This window comes from Geotrypetes seraphini, chromosome 10, assembly GCF_902459505.1.
Source record: "Geotrypetes seraphini chromosome 10, aGeoSer1.1, whole genome shotgun sequence".
In the NCBI taxonomy this organism is placed as follows: domain Eukaryota; kingdom Metazoa; phylum Chordata; class Amphibia; order Gymnophiona; family Dermophiidae; genus Geotrypetes; species Geotrypetes seraphini.
Window position 1 is genome coordinate 130,301,245 of NC_047093.1, and position 26,112 is coordinate 130,327,356.

The 26,112-nt window shown below is 42.4% G+C and overlaps 1 protein-coding gene across 1 annotated transcript in view; it reads left to right on the forward strand.

Moving 5' to 3' along the window:
* Nucleotides 1-26,112, forward strand: part of KIFAP3 (kinesin associated protein 3) — a 151,070-nt gene that overhangs the window by 90,670 nt on the left and 34,288 nt on the right. The window contains exons 15-18 of the mRNA XM_033961530.1: nucleotides 5,655-5,780; nucleotides 11,243-11,341; nucleotides 12,086-12,171; nucleotides 25,296-25,485. Coding sequence (XP_033817421.1) covers nucleotides 5,655-5,780; nucleotides 11,243-11,341; nucleotides 12,086-12,171; nucleotides 25,296-25,485 — 501 coding nt within the window. The remainder of the gene's footprint in view (nucleotides 1-5,654; nucleotides 5,781-11,242; nucleotides 11,342-12,085; nucleotides 12,172-25,295; nucleotides 25,486-26,112) is intronic.

Genomic DNA, 26,112 nt, shown 5'->3' on the forward strand with positions numbered 1-26,112 from the left:
ATGTGGTGTGCATTTTTATTCTGCAGTTACGATGAAGGTCAATCATAGCACTGATGACAATGATGTTTCACCCTTTGCAGGCTGGCTTCCAAAATGTATTGCACATGGTGCCTTTGATTTTTTTTTCAAGCCTCGTGGAGTATTTTCAGATTCTGTTTGGCATATTTTAGCTTTATTATCTCTGGTTTATTCTACATTGTATCAAATCACAGTCAAGAATCTTCTGGAAAAAAAAAATGAATCATGACCTCCTCCCTCCCCAAAGGAATTTGCTTTTAAGTTGTTTTGGATTTTCTTAGCTGCCTTTATTGATTTAAATACAAAGTGGAGCATTTCTAAAACATCATTAACTTTTGAAAAAGTGCAAAGCATCACTGCTCACATTTTAGCAGGTGTTTTCCATAGATAGCAGGCTTGATCAGGGACACGAGGGTGTGATGTTATTGCATGTCGCTGGGAACAGCTCTCCCATATGGCCAAACATTTGTAGTTAAGTTCTTGCTAGAACCATTGTGGAAATTTGAATATATGAAACATCAGAGACTGCCATTTGTTTCTAAGCAGAAAAGCTTTGGCTTTTATTGTTCCTTGATTGCCCCTTAGGATAAAATCCTGTTTAGGAAATCATATTTTTCAGTAGTAGCCCCAACCCTATGGAATGCTTTACCATTTCAACTCCGTCAGGAAAAAATTAATCGATAAATTTAAGACTAACTTAAAAACTTTCTTATTTCAAGACGCATTCAACTGCTCTTGAATCTTCCCATCTTCAATCAACCAACCGCTTTAATGAAGCCATCCTATCCCTATTGTATTTCCCCTCTCCCTCCCTTTCCTTTCAACCCTTTTTTTGTTCATCTCTAATGATGTAACTTTACTCCTTCCCTCCTATTTAACCCTCACTTTCAAGTTCGTCTCGTCAGTGTCCTTAACGTACACCTCCTCTCCTCTCTAAAAACATCACTTTTACAAGTGTTACTTTTATCTCTATTTTTAGCATTTTATTGTAAACCGGCTAGATACTTACGTTGATGGTCGGCATATTAAAAATGAATAAACTTGAAACTTGATGATAAAAGCCTATACTCTGGAGGAGAACACTGTTTTGTCCACGATAGCTATGCTTAGTTTGACGGATCTCTGGCCTGAGAGGGATTGGGGTGGCTAGCACAGGGACCTCAGCCCCTCGGTTCGCAAACAGACAGGACAGAACTTAATATTATAAAGATTAAGGTAAATTTAATAGCTCTACCTCAAAACTTGTATCCAGCACAAAGGCAGCAGGCAAATTACACGTCATATATAAATTAGACTCTACAGTAAATTGTTTAAATCCTGGAAAGCCTACAAGTACTGATGAATGTAAGCCTTCCAACCCTTTGTCATGCTTGTAAGCTTTTATGAAGGTCAATTCAATTATGACTTTGCATATTTTCTTTTGATTTTCTTTTATATCAGTATTGCTTTTGATCCATTTGTAATTTTTAAATATCTTTAGAAGAACTGTTTAAAAACATTTACCACTATTCATCCCGTTTATTCTTATTCTAACTATATAAACGAACATTTACATTTTGGTTTAGTATTTATTTATTTAATTTAATTTAAAAAGATTTATAAACAGCTTATAGTCAAAGCGATGCACAAGGTAACATACATATTATTGAAACACTCCAAGATCCATAACAAACAAAAATTTACATTTCATAATTTACAAGCTGGAGTTCTGTATATTAAAATTGAAATCAAATCTTCTATAAAATTGGAAAACATCTGGTCTTTGGAGCTGTTTGATGTCTAAAGCAATAAGTTGAAATTCAGGCTGATACTCCTTGGAAGCCTTGTAAAACAGTGATGAGTCATTTTCAGAATATTTAATTTCCTTGTAATTTTCAAATGTATAAGTGTAAGTATTTCTAACTCTTAACAGATTTTAACCAGTAGTGGTTTCGAATTTATATGGAACATGTCTTCCAAGAATTCAGTCCTATTCATTTATGTATCTCTGCAGTCTATTCCTACATTACTCTAATTCATTAAGAAGTTTGGTCAAGTCCAGTTTATTTTTAAGCTTTTCAGGTCATATTTGATCATAGCAATATATTTTTTTTTAATTCTTTATTCATTTTTAATCAATCAACAAGTGTACAAAGTAAAACCATACATTGTCTCATAAACAACACTTGGAAGATCTATTAATATAAACAACAATTGTATATATATATAAACCTATAACCCACCCTCCCTCCCCAATCTTATTATTAATATACAGAAATATAACATAAACCCATCCCCCTCTTCATCATTATCATGGTGTATATATCAAGAGAAAAAACTGGTGTTTAATCATCACAAAAAGTTGTCAATGGCCCCCATATTTCAATAAAAGTCTTATAATTTCCATTTTGTACAGCTAATGATCTTTCCATTCTAAACATGTGACATAGTGAATTCCACCAAAAGTTGAAACTAAGTCTACTGCAATCCTTCCAATTGTTGGTGATTTGCTGAATAGCGACTCCAGTCATAATTAATAAAATGTATTATTAAATGATGATATCTGACTCTTTTTTCTCATAGGTGTTCCAAATAATACCGTATCATAAGATAGTGCTACATGATTTTCCAGTAAACAATTTACTTGATCCCAGATGGAATTCCAGAAGGCTAAAATATAGGGACAATAAAACAAAAGATGATCTACCGTATTTTCACGCATATAACGCGCGCGTTATACGCGTTTTTACCTACCGCGCATACCCCTCGCGCGTTATACGCGTGAGCGCGGTATACAAAAATTTTTTTACATAGTTCCCACCCCGCCCAACGCCCGATTCCCCCCCCCAGCAGGACCGCTCGCACCCCCACCCCGAACGACCGCTCGCACGCGCTCCCACCCGCACCCGCATCCACGATCGGAGCAAGAGGGAGCCCAAGCCCTCTTGCCCGGCCGACTCCCCAACTCCCCGACAATATCGGGCCAGGAGGGAGCCCAAACCCTCCTGGCCACGGCGACCCCCTACCCCCACCCCGCACTACATTACGGGCAGGAGGGATCCCAGGCCCTCCTGCCCTCGACGCAAACCCCCCTCCCTCCAACGACCGCCCCCCCCAAGAACCTCCGACCGCCCCCCCAGCCGACCCGCGACCCCCCTGGCCGACCCCCACGACACCCCCACCCCTCTTCCCCGTACCTTTGGTAGTTGGCCGGACAGACGGGAGCCAAACCCGCCTGTCCGGCAGGCAGCCAACGACGGAATGAGGCCGGATTGGCCCATCCGTCCCAAAGCTCCGCCTACTGGTGGGGCCTAAGGCGCATGGGCCAATCAGAATAGGCCCTGGAGCCTTAGGTCCCACCTGGGGGCGCGGCCTGAGGCACATGGGCCCAACCCGTGAAAAGCACACCACCAGAAAAACAGCCTTGGTGAAAACTAAGCGACAAGCATGCTCAGACCATTGCGCATGCTTACAGAGCTGGGAGCAGGGCAGGGCGGGCGAAAGGAGAGTCGGGACAGCGCACGGAGAGGCGGGGCAGTGCATGGAAAGTCAGGGCGGGTGAACGGAGAGTCGGGACAGCGCACGGAGAGTTGGGGCAGTGCACGGAAAGTCAGGGAGGGTGAACGGAGAGTCGGGACAGCGCACGGAGAGTCGGGGCAGTGCACGGAAAGTCAGGGAGGGTGAACGGAGAGTCGGGACAGCGCACGGAGAGGCGGGGCAGTGCATGGAAAGTCAGGGAGGGTGAACGGATAGTCGGGACAGCGCACGGAGAGTCGGGGAGGGCGAAAGGAGAGTCGGGGTGGCCAGAGGAGAGTCAGGGCGGGCGAAAGGACAGTCGGGCTGCATGCGCGGTATACCCATGAGCGCGGCATACAAAAGTTTTTGTACATAAAATCGTGGTTTCTGCGCGCTATACCCGTGTGCGCGTTTTACACGGGTGCGCGTTATCTGCGTGAAAATACGGTAATTCCCTATTTCAAGATTACAATGCCAACATCTATTAGACTTTGAACTATTCAACTTCTGTAATCTAACCAGGGTCCAAAATGCTCTATGCAAAAGAAAAAACCATGTTTGTCTCATAGATGCAGACATTGTACATCCTATCCTCCAAGATCAAATTTGTGGCCATTGAGAAGCTGATATTTGATGCTCCAATCTCAATGCTCCAAATATCCCTAAGACCATTTTTAGGTGTTTTTTTTTAACCAAATCATTAATATTTTTATACCACTGTGCAGCCTGGTGACCCAGAAAATCTTCCTGAAAGCATAAGAATTCCAAACTAAAATGAGCAATATCAAAGCAATATTTTAACTTGACATTGTATTGATGTCTTATCCCAGGACAAGCAGGCAGTATATTCTCACATGTGGGTGACGTCATCCATGGAGCTTGGTACGGACAGTGCTAAAGTGTATTGTCACTTTAAATTTTTTTTTAAGTCTTGAGACTGCCCGTACCGCACATGCGCCAGTGCCTTCTCACCCGACATCGGCTTGCGGGACCATTAGTTCTTAGTTTTCCACGAGCTAAGAAGCTGTGTTATTTGGAGTTCTTCCAAAGTGCCTTTATTCTGCTTCAATTGCAACCATTTAAAATATTGTGTTTTGTTTAAGCCAAATTTATGTTGCAATTGTGAAAAGCTAAGCAGTGATCCATCTAAAATAACATCATTCAATGTCCATTGTATCTCTTTCAAATGTCACCCAACTTTGCAAATCTTATTACATCATCATCCTCAACTTACCCTGTCTGTTCAATATATGAAAAACGGTTGTCCATTCCCCCTCCTCCATGTGCACATTTAGGAGCAAATTCTCTAAAAGGCGGCGAACGGTGCCCTGCCGCCACCTAACTTGTTTGAATCGATTCAGTCGGTGCAACAGTTGACTGTGCTGATCAAAAACCAAGAAAAGGGTCATTTAAAAAAATGGAGGAGCCCTTAGCTGCTTGCAAAAACGGTACCTTTGTCCCTATTGAAGAGGTGCCTACGACCAATGTATGTGTGGTTAACACCAGAAGTGGCCTTAGGCATCCCTTAGACACGATTCTCGCGGAAGGTAGGCGCCGGAAATATAGGCTTTAAAAAAGCCCTGGCCTGCATTTCCAGCACCTACCTTTCATGTAGACGCAATTCTACAAACAGCGCTGTTGCACGAATGACACGCAATTGGTAGCCTTTTTGAAGGCGGCCGCCAATAACTGCGCTGTGTGTAGAAGCCGGCCCTTAGAATCTACACGTCAATCTGCTTTCTTTTATGTCTCTCCTTTACTTTGGAATGCCCTCAAAAATTTCAAAGATCTTATATGCATTCATTGGAGAAATCCTGAAAATCTGACTCCAGGACCGACATTGAGCACTCCTGTGCAATATTTTGTCTTATACTGAGATCATAGTCTCTTGCAATATGTTGGATCAAATTGCCTCCGAGTTACTTTTTTCATACCCAGATCAATTTATACTCCATAAATCAATCCATGGAGTATACGGTGTGGTTTTGACTGCTTGGTTCACTGTGCACCACAGATGTTTCTATTCTCCCCTAAAATATACAGTGTGGTACATCTTGTTGCTTGATTAATCCTCATCTCCTCCTTTGAGAGCTTTCCGAACCCCCCACTAACCCCCCTGTGTTTTTACTGCTGTTTCTCAGGTTCTGCAGAGGACGATCTGGTTTTGGAAGTGGTAATAATGATTGGCACAGTGTCGACTGATGACTCATGTGCTGCTCTACTGGCTAAGTCTGGGATCATTCCAGCGCTTATTGAACTCCTGAACGGTATGTAGATAATTCAGTGTGTTTGTGAGAATGTGAGACAGAGTGAAGGGGATGCTGCTGATAAAAGAAACGGTTGTACTGATTATGCCTTTATAATAAAACCCTAAGCGCGCATGTGCACTTAGGGTTTCGTGTTCCCTGCCGCTGTGGTGTGTGATCCGTGGCCATGTTCCATTTTAGAACCCGGCGGCAGGGAACATTCTGGCCACTCCCCTCCTCCCACCCTCACTCACCATTTGGAAGCCAGGCAAGTTCTCTCCCTGCCCGCGTCCTCGGCAGGGAACACACCTCCCGCCCTCACTTGCCGCCGCCGCTGATCCTCCTCTTCAGAGCAGACTGCGATGGTGGCCGGCTTTAGCGAACCTCGCAGGCCGCTCTCCAACCTCAGTAGCACGTTCCCTCTGACGCACGGGATCGCGTCAGAGGGAATGTGCTATCGAGTTGGAGAGCGGCCTGCGAGGTTCACTAAAGCCGGCCACCACGATCGCAGGCTACTTTGAAGAGGAGCAGGCTAGAAGATGCCGGGATGGAGGGAAGGTAAGAAGCGGATCAATATCGGGGGCCAGGGGGAGAGGGAAAGGGGGCTGCTTTGGGGGGAGGGGTGTGCTGGGGGAGACAGAAGGGGCCATGGAGAGATAGGGAGAGGGAAAGGGGGCTGCTTTGGGGGGGAGGTATGCTGGGGACAGACAGCTTTACTCTGGGGGGAAGACAGAAGAGGGCCACGGAGAGACAGTTAGGGAGAGGGAAAGGGGGCTTCTTTGGGGGGGAGGTGTGCTGGGGACAGACAGCTTTGCTCTGGGGGGGAAGACAGAATAGGGCCATGGAGAGACAGTTAGGGAGAGGGAAAGGGGGCTGCTTTGGGGGGGCAGTGTGTGCTGGGGGCAGACAGCTTTGCTCAGGGGGGGGGGGGGAAAGACAGAAGGACACAGACAGTGGCCAAGGAGAGAGAGATAAAGAAACACAGACAGACACATCTATTCTTGCACCCCTTAATGTAACGGGCTTAAAGACTAGTGCCTTTATAATAGGATATTTTTGTGTGTATGTGTGCCCTCTTCCCCTCATGAAGTTGTGGTAGAGCCACCAGTGGCTTATGACTCGACACTTTCTTGTGCTCTTGACACCATTTCCTTTTATTTCATGTAAATAAACAGGGTGTTGCTGCTCAGTTGTAATCAAAGCGGTCTAATACCATCTTTCTGTCCTTCCCTAGTTAGTGCCTTTAGGTCCCTGGTTACGTAGTTTGAAGAACATGGACACAAGACAGCTCTCTATAAATGATAATGAGATGTTGATATTTCCAAGCTTGTGATGTCATTGAGATTTTGAAAACTACTCTGTCGTTAGTTACTAATCACGAACATATGCACATTTCTGTGCTAAAGAACCAGTGTTTGCCATTTTAGTCTGCTTTAGTGCACAGAATTAAATTACTTTTTTAATTAATTTTTTTTTTCCAATTATTAAAGATCAACAACCAAAACATTTTAATGGAATTGAAATAATATATTGCATGTAAGAAACATTAACCCACAATATATGAGGCCAAGGAAGAAAATAACCATGTAAAAAAAAAAAAAAAAAATTATCATTGAAGGAACGTTTCAATGGTAGCTGATTAAGGATTACTCATGGTAGTCTGTCTATATCTAATTGGAGGTTTTCTCACTAATAAAAATTCTAATAGCTGTTTGGTTCATAAAAGAAATACAGGTATGTCCCAAGTGTAGAAAAAACAACAACATTACAAGGAAATTTCAACAAAAAAGTAGAACCCAGCTCAAAAGCTCTTGGTTTTAAGAGCCAAAAAGTCCTTGCACCTAATGGGTCATCCTAGGTTAGTGTATCTGGTTTTAAAAAAGGTTTGGACAAGTTCCTGGAGTAAAAGTCTATAATCTGGTATCAAGATAAACATGGCAGAAGCCACTGCTTACCCTGGGATTGATATCATGGAAAGTTGCTACTATTTGGGTCTCTGCTAGGTACTTGGGTTTTTTTAAAATAATTTTATTTTATAGAAAATTAAAAAATTAAACAATCAGGAAAATTTTTGTACAAGGATCACCCCTTTCTCCTATTCTCTTTAACATCTACATGTCCTCCCTGAAACTCTTTCAACTATCCCCCCTGGAAACAATCTACACTTATGCAGATGACATCCTTGTCCTCCTTGAGACTGACCAGAACCTCACCAACCTGGAGACGGGGACAAATTTTTTTCCCCGTATCATTCTCTATTATATTTAATTAAAGTTCATTCACAGAATGATTAGTTGCAACTTTCTTGTTCAGATCCTTCACTTTAGGAGACAAGCAAAATGCCTGTAGCGGACTTTTCAACTTGAACTCTCAGATTAAGAGCATTAGCTTGTGGAATTAATACCTTTGCCATCTGTGATAAGGCTTCCCAAATTACATCTACAGTTAATACAGAGGAGCGATTGACCAAAGAAGAAGGAATTAGAACAGTTATCATTGAAGAGAAAATTACAACAGTGCCTTGACGAGCTTCAGAAATCTCTACTTCAAATAATCCCCCCCCCCCCACACACACACACAGTCTCCGATATCTGACTTTGCAGCACAGCTTCGGTTCCTGACGCTGGCAGGGAGCTCTCAGCTACTCCTGCTGTGCTGGTATCCCCCCCACCCACAGCAAATTTGACACCTCTCCAGTGTTCTAGAAGTTCTCTTTTTCCAGTGTCCGTGGGCCTTTAAGAGTCAATTAAGGAAAATTCCTATACCCCCTCAACACTAAATCTGTTCATTTGATTATAAGAACATAAGATTTGCCGCTGCTGGGTCAGACCAGTGGTCCATTGTGCCCAGCAGTCCGCTCACGCAGCGGCCCTTAGGTCAAAGACCAGTGCCCTATTTGAGTCTAGCCTTACCTGTGTATGTTCTGTTCCAGTAGAAACTTATCCAACCTTTTCTTGAATCCCTGGAGGGTATTTTCCCCTAAGACAGCCTCCAGAAGAGCGTTCCAGATTTCTACCACTCTCTGGGTGAAGAAGAACTTCCTTACGTTTGTATGGAATCTTTTCCCTTCTAACTTTAGCGAGTGCCCTCTCGTTCTCTCCACCTTGGAGAGGGTGAACAATCTCTCTTTCTCTACTAAGTCAATTCCCTTCAATATCTTGAATGTTTCGATCATGTCCCCTCTCAGTCTCCCCTTTTCAAGAGAGAAGAGGCCCAGTTTCTCTAGCCTCTCATTGTATGGCAACTCCCCCAGTCCCTTAACCATTTTTGTTGCGCTTCTCTGGACACTTTTGAGAAGTACTATGTCCTTTTTCATGTACGGCAACCAGTGTTGGATGCAGTATTCCAGGTGGGGGCTTACCATGGCCCGGTATAACGGCATGATAACCTTATCAGATCTGTTCGTGATCCCCTTCTTAATCATTCCTAGCATGCTCATTTGATAGCCTTGAAAGATAATGTACAAATTGGACCTCAACACCCTGGAACATACAGCATGGAGCTTCATAGACTTACACTGATTGCTCTCATCTATAACAATGCTACATGAGTTATTTCTTCTATGATGTGCTGTCCTTTACTTAAAAACAAAATACCAGTGCTGTAGTCTTTTTTAAAAAAAATTCTTTATTTATTCAATTTTAATTGAACATACAGCATATACATGCATTAATAATAATAATAATAATAACTTTATTTTTGTATACCACAAGTACCACAAGCAGTTCAGAGCGGTTTACAGAGGAAGAGATGTTACAGAGAGTAGTTTCGAGTTACATTGGTGTCAGGGCCAGGGGTGCAACAAGTATTTCAGAGGAGATGTTACAGAGAATGTTACAAGGAATAGATTCAAATTACATTGGTGTCAGGGATGCAATAAGTAGTTCTGAGGTACAACAAGGTTGGAAGGAGTCAGAGAAATTTATCAAAGAGATAGGTTTTAATTGATCTCCTAAAGGACCGGTAGGAGGGAGTATTTAAGATGAGGGTGGTTAGGCATTTATTCCATTTGCCTGCTTGGAATGACAGTGTTCTGTCAAGGAATCTCTTGTAGATGCAGTCCTTTAGAGAGGGGAAGGCAAACAGATAGGCGTAGCGTGTGTGAGTGGAGCTTGGGAATACAAAGTGATGTGACATGTAGATTGGGGATAAGCCTGTTAGGGTTTTGAAGCAGAGGCAGGCAAATTTGAAGATGACCCTTGCTTTGATTGGCAACCAGTGAAGTTTTCTGTAGAATGGGCTTATATGATCTGACTTTTTTAGGCCATAGATGAGACGGACAGCAGTATTCTGGATGAGTCTCAGGCGCTTAGTGATCTTCTTAAAGGATCCCAGGTAGATGATATTGCAGTAGTCTAGGGTGCTTAGGATTAGAGACTGAACTAGCAAGCGAAAGGAGAGGAAATCGAAATAGTGTTTGATGGTTCGGAGTTTCCAGAGGATGCTAAAGCATTTTTTGACCTGAGCATTGGTATGGTCTTCAAAGGTCAAGCCTCAGTCCAGGATGACTCCAAGGACTTTGATGGTAGGGTTTATTGGGTAAACAAGCCCGTTTAATTTAAATGAGGTATTTGTTAGCTTGTGGCTAGGGCTTGCCAGGAAGAGCTTGGTTTTTTCAGGACTCAATTTTAGTCTGAATTTTGTGGTCCATTGCTCCACCTTAGTGAGTACAGATGAGGTGAATAGTTCAGTTTCATGAGTCAGTGAGGTTATAGGGATGATGATTGTAATGTCATCTGCATATATGAAAGATTTCAGTTTTAGATAGCATATGTCATAATGGTGCCAAGTAGACGTTGAATAGAGATGGAGAGAGAGGGGAGCCCTGTGGAACTCTGCTGGGATTGCACCAAGGTTGGGAGAAAGTTCCGTTGCAGTGGACCTGGTAGGTGCGTTTTTTTAGGAAAGCTGTGAACCAGGTTAGTCCAGAAATGCCAATAGAATCGAGGCAATTGAGCAGGATGTCATGATCAATTAGGTCAAAGGCATTGCTTAAGTCAAACTGGAGTATCAGTGCGCTTTTTCCCAAAGAAAACAAGTGGAAGAGATGATCAGTCAGCGACGCTAAGACGGTTTCCGTACTGTAGTTTGTGCAGAATCCTGACTGACAGAAATCAAATAGCTATACCAGCAAAGAGGTACATCAAAATAATGATTCCTTACATAGATTAACATCAGGTAAATTTCCATAGGTGATTTCTCTATAAGTCCTTAACTTAACAGGAGGGAGTCTTATGGTCTTCTAAGGAGTTTTAGTGGATTATCTTCAGGCTGTATTAATATAGTTATGATCCCCTCTAGATGTCCTCATCTTTCATTGTCCTAAGCATAAGGACCTTCTAATCATTCGGAGCAATATTTTCTCATTACTCATTTTTCTCTTAGAAAAACCGTAGTATGTAAGACAGAGAAATGGACTGCGCATCTGGATACGAGTAGGGATATAGCAAGATTAGCTAACTGTATTCTTTCTTCCATCACAGCTCAACAAGAAGACGATGAGTTTGTCTGTCAAATTGTCTACGTCTTTTATCAGATGGTGTTTCACCAGGCGACAAGAGATGTCATAATCAAGGAAACACGTATCCTTTCATGTCTGAGCACTATTTAAAGGTCATAGATAAATGATCTTAGAGATGTATACTTGGAATACCATCCGTTTTATAAAATGAAACTTATTATCTATTAAGCTCAAAATATGACTGATGAAAAACAATACCACCCACAATTTGAGAAATTGTAATCACCTGTTAAGTCATATTTTTAACTCTTTGGGCAGAAATTTCCCATTGTGTGTGGCGCAGTGGTTGGATCTACAGCCTCAGCACCCTGGGGTTCTGGGTTCAAACCCCGCGCTGCTCCTTGTGACCCTGGGCAAGTCACTCAGTCCTCCATAGCCCCAGGTACGTTAGATAGATAGGGAAAACGCTTGAGTACCTGATTGTAAAAACCGCTTAGATAACCTTGATAGGCGGTATAGAAAATCCTAATAAACTTGAACTTGAAACTCCAGTTAATCAATAATTATACATTATAAAATATTTGTGGAAACTAGTCATGTTGATTTTGTTGACCAGTGCCATGTGCCCATTTGTTGAAGCCTTTCAATGCACTGTCAGAATATCTTGAATCGCTTGGCAATGAAATGGTAGCATTATTTGTGACTGGAATAAAAGTATTTATCTGCTCCTGAGACAGGTGGAGAAATAATAAGAACACTGTCCAGCAGTTTCATTCACCAAATTCCTGTTTGTGCTTGTTATTAAAAAAAAAAAAAAAAAAACCTATCTGCTCCAAAGTTCGGCTCCTTAATATATTCTGTGCAGAAGCTCCAGCATACCTCATTGACCTGATGCATGATAAAAACACAGAGATCCGCAAAGTTTGTGATAACACCCTGGATATTATAGCGGTAAGTTATCGAAGTGGGTCTGCATTATACTTCTCTTTAAAATGGCCCTGGCACAGCAATAAAACATATTAACGTTTCTCTTTGTCATCTTTTTCATGGGTATTTGTGTTACATGTAAGTCCCATTTTGCGTAAGGAGTCTAAGTAGGAATTGGGACATCCGAATTGGGATGTACACAGTTCCTTCATTATTTTACAAAAGGCTCTGTTGAACACACAGCCTTTTGCGAAAAAAAGAAAAAAGAAAATAAATATATATATATAAGATTGCCACATACAGTAGGAACATTGATTCTTAAAAAAAAACAAAAACACATTCCAAAAAAGAGCATCATGTGAGGTTTTACACTTGTAAAAACCAGTAACTACTGTGTTTTCCCAAAAATAAGACAGTGTCTTATATTCATTTGGGGCCCAAAAAAGGCACTAGGTTTTCGGTTAGGGCTTATTTTTTTCATGTACATGATCATCTCTCTCTTCCTCTCCTTCACCCCAATGCTCTCTCTTTCCTTTCCCCCACATGTGCAACATTTTTCCTCCCCTCTCACCCATCCCCTTGTGCCTTCCCTCTGCAGCATCTTTCTATCCCTCCCATTCCCCTGTGCAGCAGAATCCTTTGCCCAGCTTCCATCCTTCCCTCCTACCCATCCCTCGTGCAGCAGAACCCTTTGCCCAGCTTCCATCCTTCCCTCCTACCCATCCCTCGTGCAGCAGAACCCTTTGCCCAGCTTCCATCCTTCCATCCCTCATGCAGCATAACCACCCCTGCCACGCAGTTGAACTGCCAAACTCCTGCTGACCCTCCATCCTTCCCTCCCAACCGATCCCCACCGACCGCGACCATAAATACCTTCTGGCAGAGAAGCATCAGGCCAGCGGCACTCACATGCTGCTTTGCGGCCTTCTCGCTGGGGTCTTCTGTGTGCCGCGTTACTGATGATGTCATCAGTACAAAGAAGGCCCCAGCAAGAAGGCCATGAAGCAGCCTGTGAGGGGAAACACGGTATATGTGAGTGCTATTCTAACAATGTACATACGTGTTCGCTGACATGTTTAAGTGATTGATTTCACAAGATTGTATTTCAAGAAGAGCCAGTTAACTAGCTGAATGAAACATTCCCTGTTAGAAATATGCCTGAACTTCTAATGGCAGGAAAGAACCAAACTGAACTTACACAGTAAATGACAGCACATTAAAAGCCATATGGTCCATCCAGTCTGCTCAAAAGGCCTCCAGAACTGTGCCTGCACTCTGCGTGAGCCTCGCTACCCATGCTTAAACAATGTTGTCAGTTCTCCACCATGCCAACAATACAGCTAGCCAAACATGATGTAGTGTTGGTTATACCAAGTTGTCCCCAAGTATTAGTGACAGTATTCAACTTATAGTCAAGATGTCTTCCCCTCCCCCCTGAATAACAAAGAACCCTCACTCATAGCATGGAACAATAAAGTGATCTACTGCAGTGGAGTTGCCAAAGCTTCACCTGTCTTTTTCTGTTTATTGGACCCAGAACATGAAAATCTGTCTGGCATTGGTCTCAGTTCCCAGTGCTGAAGTTGCTGAAAAAATTTAAACATCAACGGGATGAATCTAATCTAATAAAATCTTCAGTTTATATACCGGGCCATCTCCCAATGGAGCTCGACTCGGTTCACATATAATTAAGGCTAGAGTACATAGAAAAAGAAGCATGAGAGAAGTCAAACCATTTAAAAACTGTGAGAACAACAAAGTTTTCAAAGTTTTACGAAATAATTGCAGCTGGCCTATAAGCCTAATAGAGTCAGGGAGTTTATTCCAGATCTCTACAAACTGGAAAACAAAAGATTGACTAAGCTTCCCAGCAGATTTAAATTCCCTTAAAGAAAGGGAAGGATAGCTTATATCTTTGTGTATTTCTCAGATGGCAAAGTCTAAAGGTTTTCCAATATAAGGGGACTAAAAGGTCAAATATTCCGTAGAGAAGCTTTGAAGATTATGCATGCGCATTTGAATTGGATCCTAAAGCGAACTGGGAGCCAGCAGAGGCGATACATGATCATACTTTCGTTTCCCAAAGATGAGCTTAGCTGCAGAATGGAAGATACCAGTTATTATTAAAATTTCTGTACAAGGAAGTAGAAAGCAGGGAGGCAGCACTACTCTTAACCAAACCAGAAGGTTCCCTCAAGGACCCTCTGAGCTTCAACACCTACACCTACAAAAGGCCAAACGTATACACTGTGGTGAAAAGACAAAGAAACCTGGGGTTTACTCTTCTATAGCTCTCCATTGTGTAACCCCAAAAGTTTCTTAAGTATTTTATGTTAAGACAGATTGCAGAATCCAAGCTCAGCTTTTTTTTTTTTTTTAACTGCAATTCTAATGCAGTGTGTCTAGTGGTCCTGAACACTAGGGTTATGCATCTGAACCCACAAATTGTTTACAGAATGCTGTCAATCATCTTTTGATCTCCACCTCCTTCCCAGGGAGCTGCTCCTGCCCCTTCAGTTTTTTTCTGCAAGCAAGTTGCTCAGAAGTGTTTCTGTTCTGCTCTGCGATTTTATTATTTTTGGTTATTTTTTCTAAGTGTTCGGTTGGAGGCTCAGTGCCCAGAGGTTCCCACTTGTTGGGACCTCTGCCTGGAAGAAGATGCAGACTCGCACTGCAGAAGTCTGTTGTTAGCAAGATCAGCCCTTGGGAACACATAGCTAGCCAGCTGGCTTTTGTATTTTTTTTTTGAAGAGCATTAAATGTTGCATTCAAGGCGGAAATATTCTTAACTCTAACCTCCTCTTTTACGAAACTGTGATAGCAATTTCTAGCGTGGGGAGCCGCGCTGAATGACCCATGCTGCTCCCGATGTTCATAGGAACTCAATGAGCATCGGAAACAGAGCGGGCCATTCAGCGCAGCTCCCTGCGCTAGAAACTGCTATCGCAGTTACGTAAAAGGAGGCTAAATCTTGAAACTAAAGAAGCTGCTGAGACATTAGCATAGGAAGGCATTGACAAAAAGCTGTGTTTTTAACATTTTCTTAAAATTGATCTTTCCCACACAGAATCGCAGAATGCCAGGCAGGGCATTCCAAAGTTTCACACCAGCTACAGACATCATTGATGCTCCAATCCTAACATGCACAATAGACATCTGGCCCTCCATACTCAAGGGAAGGGAAAATTGAGGGTTTGTTGGGAGGGAGTGGAGCAAACAGGCCTTCATGGATTGTCTGTTTAAATAACAGAGAACATATTAATAACTATTGTTCCAGTGAACCCTCAAATGGTAACCTTTCTTTAGAGGAGGAGGGTGACATTTCAACTGTGGAAATTAGAAGTTGTAGATCAAATAATCAAGTCATGACAGGATGATTCTTAACTGTCCTAAAGTTTTGAAGTTTATCAGGAGAATCAAAAGAGCTTGTGGTAGTGATCAAAGTAACTGTCACACAAGCAGGGTACTAAATGCCATAGCGAGCACCTACTGATTTTAGGCGAGGTCTTGGCTCCAGAAATGGTGGTAGTTTTTTTTTTTAGGGTTGTGGATTTTGCTAAGTCGGGCATAATGAGATTGTTCTAATCTTCATATTGTATACACAGAGTTATAATCTATCTTTCCCGTCTTTTAAGGGTATTAAATCTGTAGGAAATCTTAGTCAGTCTTTTGCCTTCAAGCTGGTAGAGACGTGGATTGGACTTCCTGACTCCATTACACTGATAGGCCAGCTACAACAATTTCGTAAAGCCCTGAAAACTCTGCTGTTCACACAACATTTAAATGGCTTAACTATAGCATCAAAGAATTGACGATAATTTTATGCTCTCTTTATGTACTCTAGTCTTAATTACATGTGAACCGAGTCGAGCTTCGTTGGGAGATGACCCAATATATAAACAGAAGACTAGATTAGATTAGACTAGATTGTATAGAAACATAGAATATATGGAGGTGCTACATGCTGATGTCAGAATTTATAGAGCATGCTGAAATCTTTGTAGTTTTGCCACTATTGGGCAGGGTTCAGGTGAGGAGTGTGCTCAAATTCAAGGGCAGATCAAATTATAAATGTAATAATTCTGGAAGCCAGGTTGTCAAAAATGTGAACCTAATCAGAGTTTTCTGCTCCTTCTTTAAGACCTAGAATATGACTGTTATTCTATCTGGGTCTGTTTGAACTTTCAAATCTTGCCCTATGTGCTTAAATTGTTTTTATGTTTGCATTTGAAATTGAGTTAGAACTGGTGCATTGATCCAAGATGGCTGCCGCTATCTCAATGCTGAAAGATCGCCTGAGAGTGTCTCTCTTACCATATCGAAGAATGCTGAAAAGAAGGGGCAAGAGCGCTGGTGGTGCCTCCCAGCGCTTGGGACCCACGGTTCTCACAGTTGAAGACATTTTCAGACGTCTTCAAAGTGAGCAGGCTTGTTCGGGGAATCGTCCGTTGGGAGTGCCGGCAAAGAGGAGTGCTAGACGTCACACTGAGCCCCGACGTTAGGACGCCTCCCTTTCAGCCGCAGCCGCTGGGAGCCAGCTCACCGCGAGAGGAGAGTACGTCCGACGAGGCAGTGTTCTCCTCTCGAGAGGCCAGTTTATTGGAGGGCTCGCTACAAAAGGATTTTATTCTTTTGGAAGAACCAGCGACCGGGACAACTTCAGCCAATGAGGATCTAGGCACTGGGGAGATAAATCAGTCAACTGAGCAATCTTGTGTTACACCAATAATTTCCTTTGCTCCAGTTAAACCCTCAAAAGTCACGCTAGATTTGCTCTGGGACTTAGTCTTAACTTTGGGAAATTGCCGTAATCCTCAAATAAAGAATTGAAAAACCAGAAAGAAGAAATTAATACTTTGAAACACTTCTTCCTCTAACCCTCTGTTGTAGTTCCTTCCTATTTCTCCTACTGTAAACCGCGTCGATCTCTACGAACGTGGAGATGATGCGGTATACAAACCTAAGGATTAGATTAGATTAGATTTTAAAACGATTAAAAGCAACCAAGATTTACTTGTAAAAGATAATTTAATTATGAGGAGAAAATTGGAAGTGCTTGAAAACAACAGTCGGATTAACAATTTGCGCTTAAACAATTTTCCAAAGGTTTCATCAATCTCTCCAAGAGATATGATAAAGCGCTACTTTCTGGAAATTCTTAAAATTCCTGAGAATTCTTTACCACCATTGTCAAGAGTGTACTATTTACCTACAAAGATTCAGGATTCTCAAAAGAAAGAAGATGATGGAAAACCACAGGAAAGTTCTCTGGATGTTTCAACCTTATTGGAACAATCATAAGAACATAAGAACCGCCATCTCCGGATCAGACCTTCGGTCCATCAAGTCCGGCGATGCGCACACGTGGAGGCCCAGTCAGGTGTACACCTGGCGTAATTTTAGTCACCCATATCCCTCTATGCCTTTCCTAAGGAGATGTGCATCTAGTTTGCTTTTGATTCCGCAATAACCTCTTCTGGGAGAGCATTCCAGGTGTCCATCACTCGCTGCATGAAGCAGAACTTCCTGATATTTGTCCTGGACTTGTCCAGATAGAGAAGTGGCTATTTCAGCCACTCTCTTATTGACTGTAGCTTTGGCTCCTGACAAAGATTAGATCCTAGAACTTCAAAAAAAAAATAGATCTAGAGACTTCCTTGGTTTCCATATTCAAATTTTCACGGATGTCTCAAGAGAGACTCAAAAAAGAAGAAGGGAATTTCTAATATTGAAACCAGGTGTGACTTATATAGGGGGGGTCTTTTTTTTCTTAGATAATCTTGTAAATGTGTAATCAGATATCGTACTTTAAAATATGTATTTTTTTGAACCGGCTCATCTGACGGCTTTCCTTTCTATGAAGCACCCTAAAAATGGAGAAACATCTGTGTCCAAGTAATAATTTAGCTCTCTTTCAGCAACAGATAATGTGATTTGATTTGGTAGTTATATCTTATTTTAATTACTCCTATTCTCAAGTCTTGGATCCCAATTTTGAGGACTAGTGTGTGATTAAGTTGAGAAATATTTTCCTTTCCTTTATAGTTTGGTTTGTCTTCTGGATTGAAAGTAAATTTAAATATTATATTTTCTTAATTGCACTTTCTGTACAAGATGATATGTTTGTTAAATAATGTAAAAATTTAAAAAAGAACTGGTGCATTATGTCATGAATTTGCGTCTACAGTTTCTAAGTGCACCTGGAAAACTGAGAAAGCTGCTGATAAGGTGGAGATCTAGGTTTTGAGCGTGCAAATTGTTTTGAAGTGCTTAGTGGTGAATTCCTGGAATGCTTTGAGTACTTCTGAAATTGTGGGAACTATAGGCGCCAACTTTTCAAAATCATTGGGGGAGCTTAACCTGCTGGAAATTACCCCTTCCTTGACATTGTCAAGGAGTTTGCTCAATATTGGGGGGTGCTCAAGTATCCACAGCACCTCCCCATGGCTGCCGGCAGTTTAACTTTTGTCTACATAATTCTATTTTATCCCCCATTTTACAGCTCCGATGCTTATAGGAATTCTATGAGCGTCTGAGCTGACACCGTCATGACCGGTGCTAAAAACCATGCTATGGTTTTGTAAAAGGGGGGAGTTGTTGGTTTGTGATTACATATCCTTATGCCCCTTCATTCCAGAGTTTCACTTCAGTTGAAAGAGACTTGCCTCAGGTGCATTTATGCTATGCAAGTATTTAAACATCTATCATATATCCCCTTTCCCGACTTTCTCCAGAATCTACATATTTATTCATTCAATTTTCTATATTGTTCTCTCAAGGGAACTCAAAATGGTGGGCTCGCAATCTGTCTCGTGTACCTGGGGCACGTTGAGACCTTTAAGGGCTCCTTTTACAAAGGTGCGTTAGGGCTTTAACGCGCGGAATAGCGTTCTGAATTGCTGCGCACGCTAGACCTTAACGCCAGGATTGAGCTAAAACCTTGCGTGCGCTAAAAACGCTTGTGCACTTTAGTAAAAGGAGCCCCAAGTCTTTCCCTATATGCTTCATGACAAAGACCACCAACCATTTTAGTAGCTGTCCTCTGGAAGGTGCAGTCTCCAGAAGTGTACACAGTGTTCTAAAGAGATCTCACCAGAGTTTTAAATAGGAGCATCTTCACTAGAGAATGACACGGTGACAAAATTCATCACCGTTCCCGTCCCCGCGGATAACCGCGGGAAACCATCTTCATGTCATTCTTTAAGGAAAGAGGGTAGAATCAGAGTATGAATGGCCACAACCACTGACCCGCAAGCTTTGCTTTGAAGAATGCTGGTGTAGAAGGACTGAGGTTGAAACAGACACTAGAGAATGACAGTCTCTGGTATCCAGAGCAGATATTGTGATGTCATAATGCCTCATTCCACCAGTGCCTAAGAGCCAATCACATCAGTGATGTCACAATGGCTTCATTATCCTTGGCTCCCATAAGAATCAGAGTATGAATGGCCACAACCACTGACCCGCAAGCTTTGCTTTGAAGAATGCTGGTGTAGAAGGACCGAGGTTGAAACAGACACTACAGAATGACAGTCTCTGGTATCCAGAGCAGATATTGTGATGTCATAATGCCTCATTCCACCAGTGCCTAAGAGCCAATCACATCAGTGATGTCACAATGGCTTCATTATCCTTGGCTCCCATAAGAATCAGAGTATGAATGGCCACAACCACTGACCCACAAGCTTTGCTTTGAAGAATGCTGGGGTAGAAGGACTGAGGTTGAAACAGACACTACAGAATGACAGTCTCTGGTATCCAGAGCAGATATTGTGATGTCATAATGCCTCATTCCACCAGTGCCTAAGAGCCAATCACATCAGTGATGTCACAATGGCTTCATTATCCTTGGCTCCCATAAGAATCAGAGTATGAATGGCCACAACCACTGACCCGCAAGCTTTGCTTTGAAGAATGCTGGTGTAGAAGGACTGAGGTTGAAACAGACACTACAGAATGACAGACTCTGGTATCCAGAGCAGATATTGTGATGTCATAATGCCTCATTCCACCAGTGCCTAAGAGCCAATCACATCAGTGATGTCACAATGGCTTCATTATCCTTGGCTCCCATAAGAATCAGAGTATGAATGGCCACAACCACTGACCCGCAAGCTTTGCTTTGAAGAATGCTGGTGTAGAAGGACTGAGGTTGAAACAGACACTACAGAATGACAGACTCTGGTATCCAGAGCAGATATTGTGATGTCATAATGCCTCATTCCACCAGTGCCTAAGAGCCAATCACATCAGTGATGTCACAATGGCTCCCATAAGAATCAGAGTATGAATGGCCACAACCACTGACCCGCAAGCTTTGCTTTGAAGAATGCTGGTGTAGAAGGACAGAGGATGAAATAGACAATAGAAAATGACATGGGTTTATTTCCCGCAGTTATCCGCGGGGACGGGAACGGTGATGAATTTTGCCACCGTGTCATTCTCTAATCTTCACCTCCTTTTTCCTACTGTCCATTCCTCTCCCTGTGCACCCAAACACTCTTCTAGCTTTCACCATCACCTTTTCTACTTATTTGGCTACCTTAAGATCATCACATACTTCACACTCAAGTCCCACTCCTCTTTTGTACGCAAAAGATCTTCGCCTCCTAAACTGTACTGTTTCCTCAGGTTTTTGCAGCCCATATGCATGACCCTACATTTCGTAGCTGCCAAATTCTGCACCTTTCTTCAAGCTCTGCTAGGTCCTTCTTCATGTTATCCACACAATCAGGGGAGTCTACCATATTGCAGATTTTGTTATCATCTGCAAAGAGGCAAACCTTACCAGACAGCCCTTCAAGCACTATCACTTATAAAAATGTTAAAAACAACAGGTCCAAGAACCGAATCTTCTGGCACACCGCTAATAACATCCCTTTCCTCAGAGTGAGCTCTATTTACCACTACCCTCTGTTGCCTTCCATTCAACCTGCTCCTGACCCAATCCATCACTTTTAGGCCCATACTGAGGGTACTCGGTTTATTTATTAGACGCTTGTATGGAACAGAGTCACAAGCTTTGATAAAATCTGAATACACCACATCTAGTGAACATAAGACTAGCCTTACTGGGTCAGACCAATGGTCACACTCCTTCTATTCAGCTCTCTGGTCACCCAATGAAAGAAAGAAGTTAAACTCTGGAATGCTTTGCCAGAGGATGTGGTGAGAGCAGTTAATGTGCATTAAAAGAGGTTTGGACAAGTTCCTGGAGGAAAAGTCCATAGTTTGCTGTTAAGACAGACATGGGGGAAGACACTGCTTGCCCTGGATCGGTGGCATGGAATGCTGCTAGTTTTTTAGGTTTTCGCTAGGTACTTGTGACTTGGATTGGCCTCTGTGAAGATGGGATACTGGGCTAGATGGACCATTGGTCTGACCCAGTAAGGATATTCTTATGTTTTTATGTTCTTATTTGTCTGACATGGCCTGCCTCATGTTGCCTCGAGGCCTGTAATCCATTTGATTCCAGAAACTTTACTAGTCTCTGTTTTAAAAGCATTTCTATTAATTTATTTCCACAGACATCAGATTTGCCTTACCTCTTCCTTACTTCCACTTTTATGAAGAGGAACTATATCCGCCCTTCTCCAGTCATTTGGTAGTACCACAACTCTAGATAAGCATTGAAAAGTTCAACTAATGGAGCTGTCAGAATTAAGAACATAAAAATTGTCGCTGCTGGGTCAGACCAGTGGTCCATCGTGCCCAGCAGTCCGCTCACATGGCAGCCCTCTGGTGAAAGACTGAGACTAGCCCTATTAGCGCACGTTCTTGTTCAGCAGGAACTTGTCCAACTTTGTCTTGAATCCCTGGAGGGTGTTTTCCCCTATAACAGCTTCCAGAAGAGCGTTCCAGTTTTCTACCACTCTCTGGGTGAAGAACTTCCTTACGTTTGTGCGAAATCGATCCCCTTTCAACTTTAGAGAGTGCCCTCTCGTTCTCCCTACCTTGGAGTGGGTGAACAACCTGTCCTTATCTACTAAGTCTATCCCCTTCAGTACCTTGAATGTTTCGATCCTGTCCCCTCTCAATCTCCTCTTTTCGAGGGAGAAGAGGCCCAGTTTCTCTAATATTTCACTGTACGGCAGTTCCTCCAACCCCTTAACCATCTTAGTCGCTCTTCTCTGGACCCTTTCGAGTAGTACCGTGTCCTTCTTCATGTATGGTGACCAGTGTTGGACGCAGTACTCCAGGTGAGGGCGCATCATGGCCCGTTACAGAGGCATGATAACCTTCTCCGATCTGTTCGTGATCCCCTTCTTTATCATTCCTAGCATTCTGTTTGACCTTTTTGCTGCCGCCGCACATTGCGTGGACAGCTTCATCGGCTTGTCGATCAGAACTCCCAAGTCCCTCTCCTGGGAGGTCTCTCCAAGCACTGCCCCGGACATCCTGTACACCATCCAGCTTCATTATTTTGTTCACCTTTCGAATAGCTAGCTTCTCACGAGCACATACAGACATTTACACCTTTTTCAAAGCAAGTGTATATTTGCGTGCCTGCATTTGTGCGCTTTTGATCTGGATCTGAGAGGTGTTTTCCATAGGTGGCTTTTTTGTTCTCACATAGATAATCTTTTACAAAATCAAGCCCTAACTGGTTAGATTTAGCGTTTAAAATTTGGGGTAAATAGCTCCCACATTAAACATGTAATATGGAATTTTGTTAGTGGCAGAACGTGGGTGGCAAAGGGTTAAGGTGGATTGCATAGATATGTTAGTATATGTCGCCATAATGCTTTTCGATGACGAGGCAGGCTGTTCTCATGGAAGTTTGACTACACCTTGAAGTGTGGTATTCTTCTTCCACAGCAAATGCCACTGTGTTAACACAAGTATATGCCACCTGCTAAACATGCTTCCACTTAACTAATGCAACGATTACAGTGGAGATTTTTGCCACTAACATATAGTACACATTAATGGCAAAAAACATCGTCGTTTAGTAACTGAGCCCCTTAGTTGAAGCAGAGCACAGCAGATACGTGACTTCTAAGAGATAGACAGACCTGCAGAAAGAATTAGATGCTTTCATAATGCGTAATACATGCCAAAAGGTACCCCACCAAATTTACAGAATTTAAAGAAAAATAACATTTTCCCTGACTCCTAGAAGTTTGGGCTGGAGTCTAAGGTTTCTAAATATTTTCCACCCCTGCTAATAATATTTTGGAGAGAGAGAAAGGAGGAAAGTGAAATGTATATTTTCCCATCTATGCAACAGTGATTCTCAGTAATTCTAGCAATGAATTCTGGCAGATGAAACCAGATCTTTCCTCTTGAGCTAATGATTCCTTTTCCTTGCTCTGTTTAGCTCATAACTGGCTTGTAACTTTGTCTCCTTGCGTTTTCTGCTCTGTAGGTTGCTTCTGTTCTCCAGGGTAGTTTCTTTTCTTGACGTATACATTTCTCAGCTGCCATGAAACACTCCTGTGGTTGCCACTGTGCCTCAAACAACAGAGAAAAAAGTCAACTCTGCACAAATCCCAAGGAGACCAAAAGAATAAGCAGAGAGAGCCTGATCTTCAAATGAACCACACTTTAATAGCAACCGATATTGTTAATACAGGATATCATCTAAACAAACTCGACACAGGCCGTGTTTCAGCGTCTTAAAACATATGTAACATGACAAATTAACGTGACATAAAAACAATGTAAATGACATAGGATACAGTCAATACTATACCAGGTCATTATGATGTTAGTCAATGTCCATAAAACAATGCCAAATTGTAAAATATACTGAAAAAACCCCCAACAAAAGGATATAGCAAAAAATGGTTAATACACTGCGGTGGCTGCTGCCAGATGGATGCTGGGCTGTATGGAGAGAGGCGTAGTCAGTAGAAGGAAGAAGATGTTGATGCCCCTGTACAGGTCATTGGTGAGGCCCCTCTTGGAGTATTGTGTTCAGTTTTGGAGACTGTATCTGGCGAAAGACGTAAGAAGACTTGAAGCGGTCCAGAGGAGGGCGACGAAAATGATAGGAGGCTTGCGCCAGAAGACGTATGAGGAGAGACTGGAAGTCCTGAATATGTATACCCTAGAGGAAAGGAGAGACAGGGGAGATATGATTCAGACGTTCAAATACTTAAAGGGTATTAACGTAGAACAAAATCTTTTCCAGAGAAAGGAAAATGGTAAAACCAGAGGACATAATTTGAGGTTGAGGGGTGGTAGATTCAGGGGCAATGTTAGGAAATTCTACTTTACGGAGAGGGTGGTGGATGCCTGGAATGCGCTCCCGAGAGAGGTGGTGGAGATTAAAACTGTGACTGAGTTCAAAGAAGCGTGGGATGAACACAGAAGATTTAGAATCAGAAAATAATATTAAATATTGAACTAGGCCAGTTACTGGGCAGACTTGCACGGTCTGTGTCTGTGTATGGCCGTTTGGTGGAGGATGGGCTGGGGAGGGCTTCAATGGCTGGGAGGGTGTAGATGGGCTGGAGTAAGTCTTAACAGAGATTTCGGCAGTTGGAACCCAAGCACAGTACCGGGTAAAGCTTTGGATTCTTGCCCAGAAATAGCTAAGAAGAAAAATTAAAAAAAAATTTTAATTGAATCAGGTTGGACAGACTGGATGGACCATTCGGGTCTTTATCTGCCGTCATCTACTATGTTACTATGTTACCTAGTAGTTACAGATATTTGTATATTTTGAACGTCTTCAGTTAAATCTCTGTGAAGGAAGCCTGTTTATCACACCAATGTAAATACATTTTCCATTCCCTCTTTCCAGGGAATAGAATACAAATCAAATACAAATATTCAGTACAGCCCTAGTGACTATCCCACATCTTTCTGCTGTGGAAGGCTATAAGATTTTAAGCCCTCCATGACTGATTTGTCCTTTTTTTGTTAGAATGGGATGGGGGTTTCCTATTTGTGATGGGCAAGTGGGAGTCAAGGGAAGAGAGGGATGTTATTTTGTATGTATGTATGTATGAAATTAACTTTATTAAATAAATGTTGTATATGTTTTCGATGCATAATAAAAACATTTAAACTTAAGCAAATAGCTTTGTTCAGGGGTCGGTGTGTTTAAGGTACTAGGCCAACAGCAAAGGCTCAGGTTGTATAGAATCATTTCTGGCATGCTTAAGGATGAATTCTAACCTGATGGACCCTTTGAGCAGGAGTATGATGAAGAATGGGCTAAGAAAATCCAGAGTGAGAAGTTTCGCTGGCACAACTCTCAGTGGCTAGAGATGGTAGAGAGTCGACAAATGGATGAGAGTGAGCAGTTCTTGTATGGTGATGATCCCATCGAGCCCTACATCCATGAAAGTGACATTCTGGAACGGCCAGACCTCTTCTACAGTGCAGGTAAGAAACCGCAGCCTGTTTCTCATCTGTACCTAAGGTTACTATATGTTTTTATGTATAGGTATACTTGTGCCTCTGTTAACACCACAGAAAACCTTCCTGAGAACCAGGGAAGCCAAAGTTCAAATCCTGCTTTTCCTACTGGCACTCCTTATGACTAGCGCTGCCTGATTCAGGGGAAATTTTTTCAATTCGATTTGCTTTTCCTGCCCAATCCGGGTGAGGTTTTTTTTTTTCTTTTTTTTCAAACATCCTGGCGGGTTTATTTTATAACCTCTTCACCCATTCCCCCCATGCCCTCTCCAGCATTTTTTCAATTGTTGCAGCATTTTGTGAAATTGTTGCAAAGAGGACACAAGAAATCCCTTTACGTAGCCTCAGGCAAGAAATAACTGCACTTGGAGCAATAGTGAAGGTCTTGATAAAACAGAACCACAAAACATAAGAGGCAGATTCCACTGCTATTTCCATATGGCTTTACCATTGCATCAGCTTCTTCAGTAGCCTACCATCGTTAAATCCCTACAATTAGGAACAGTACTACAAACCTGGGAATCAGCAATCGTCAGGCCGATCTTAAAACAACAACAACCCTGGATCCAAACAAACCCAGCCACCACAGACTTT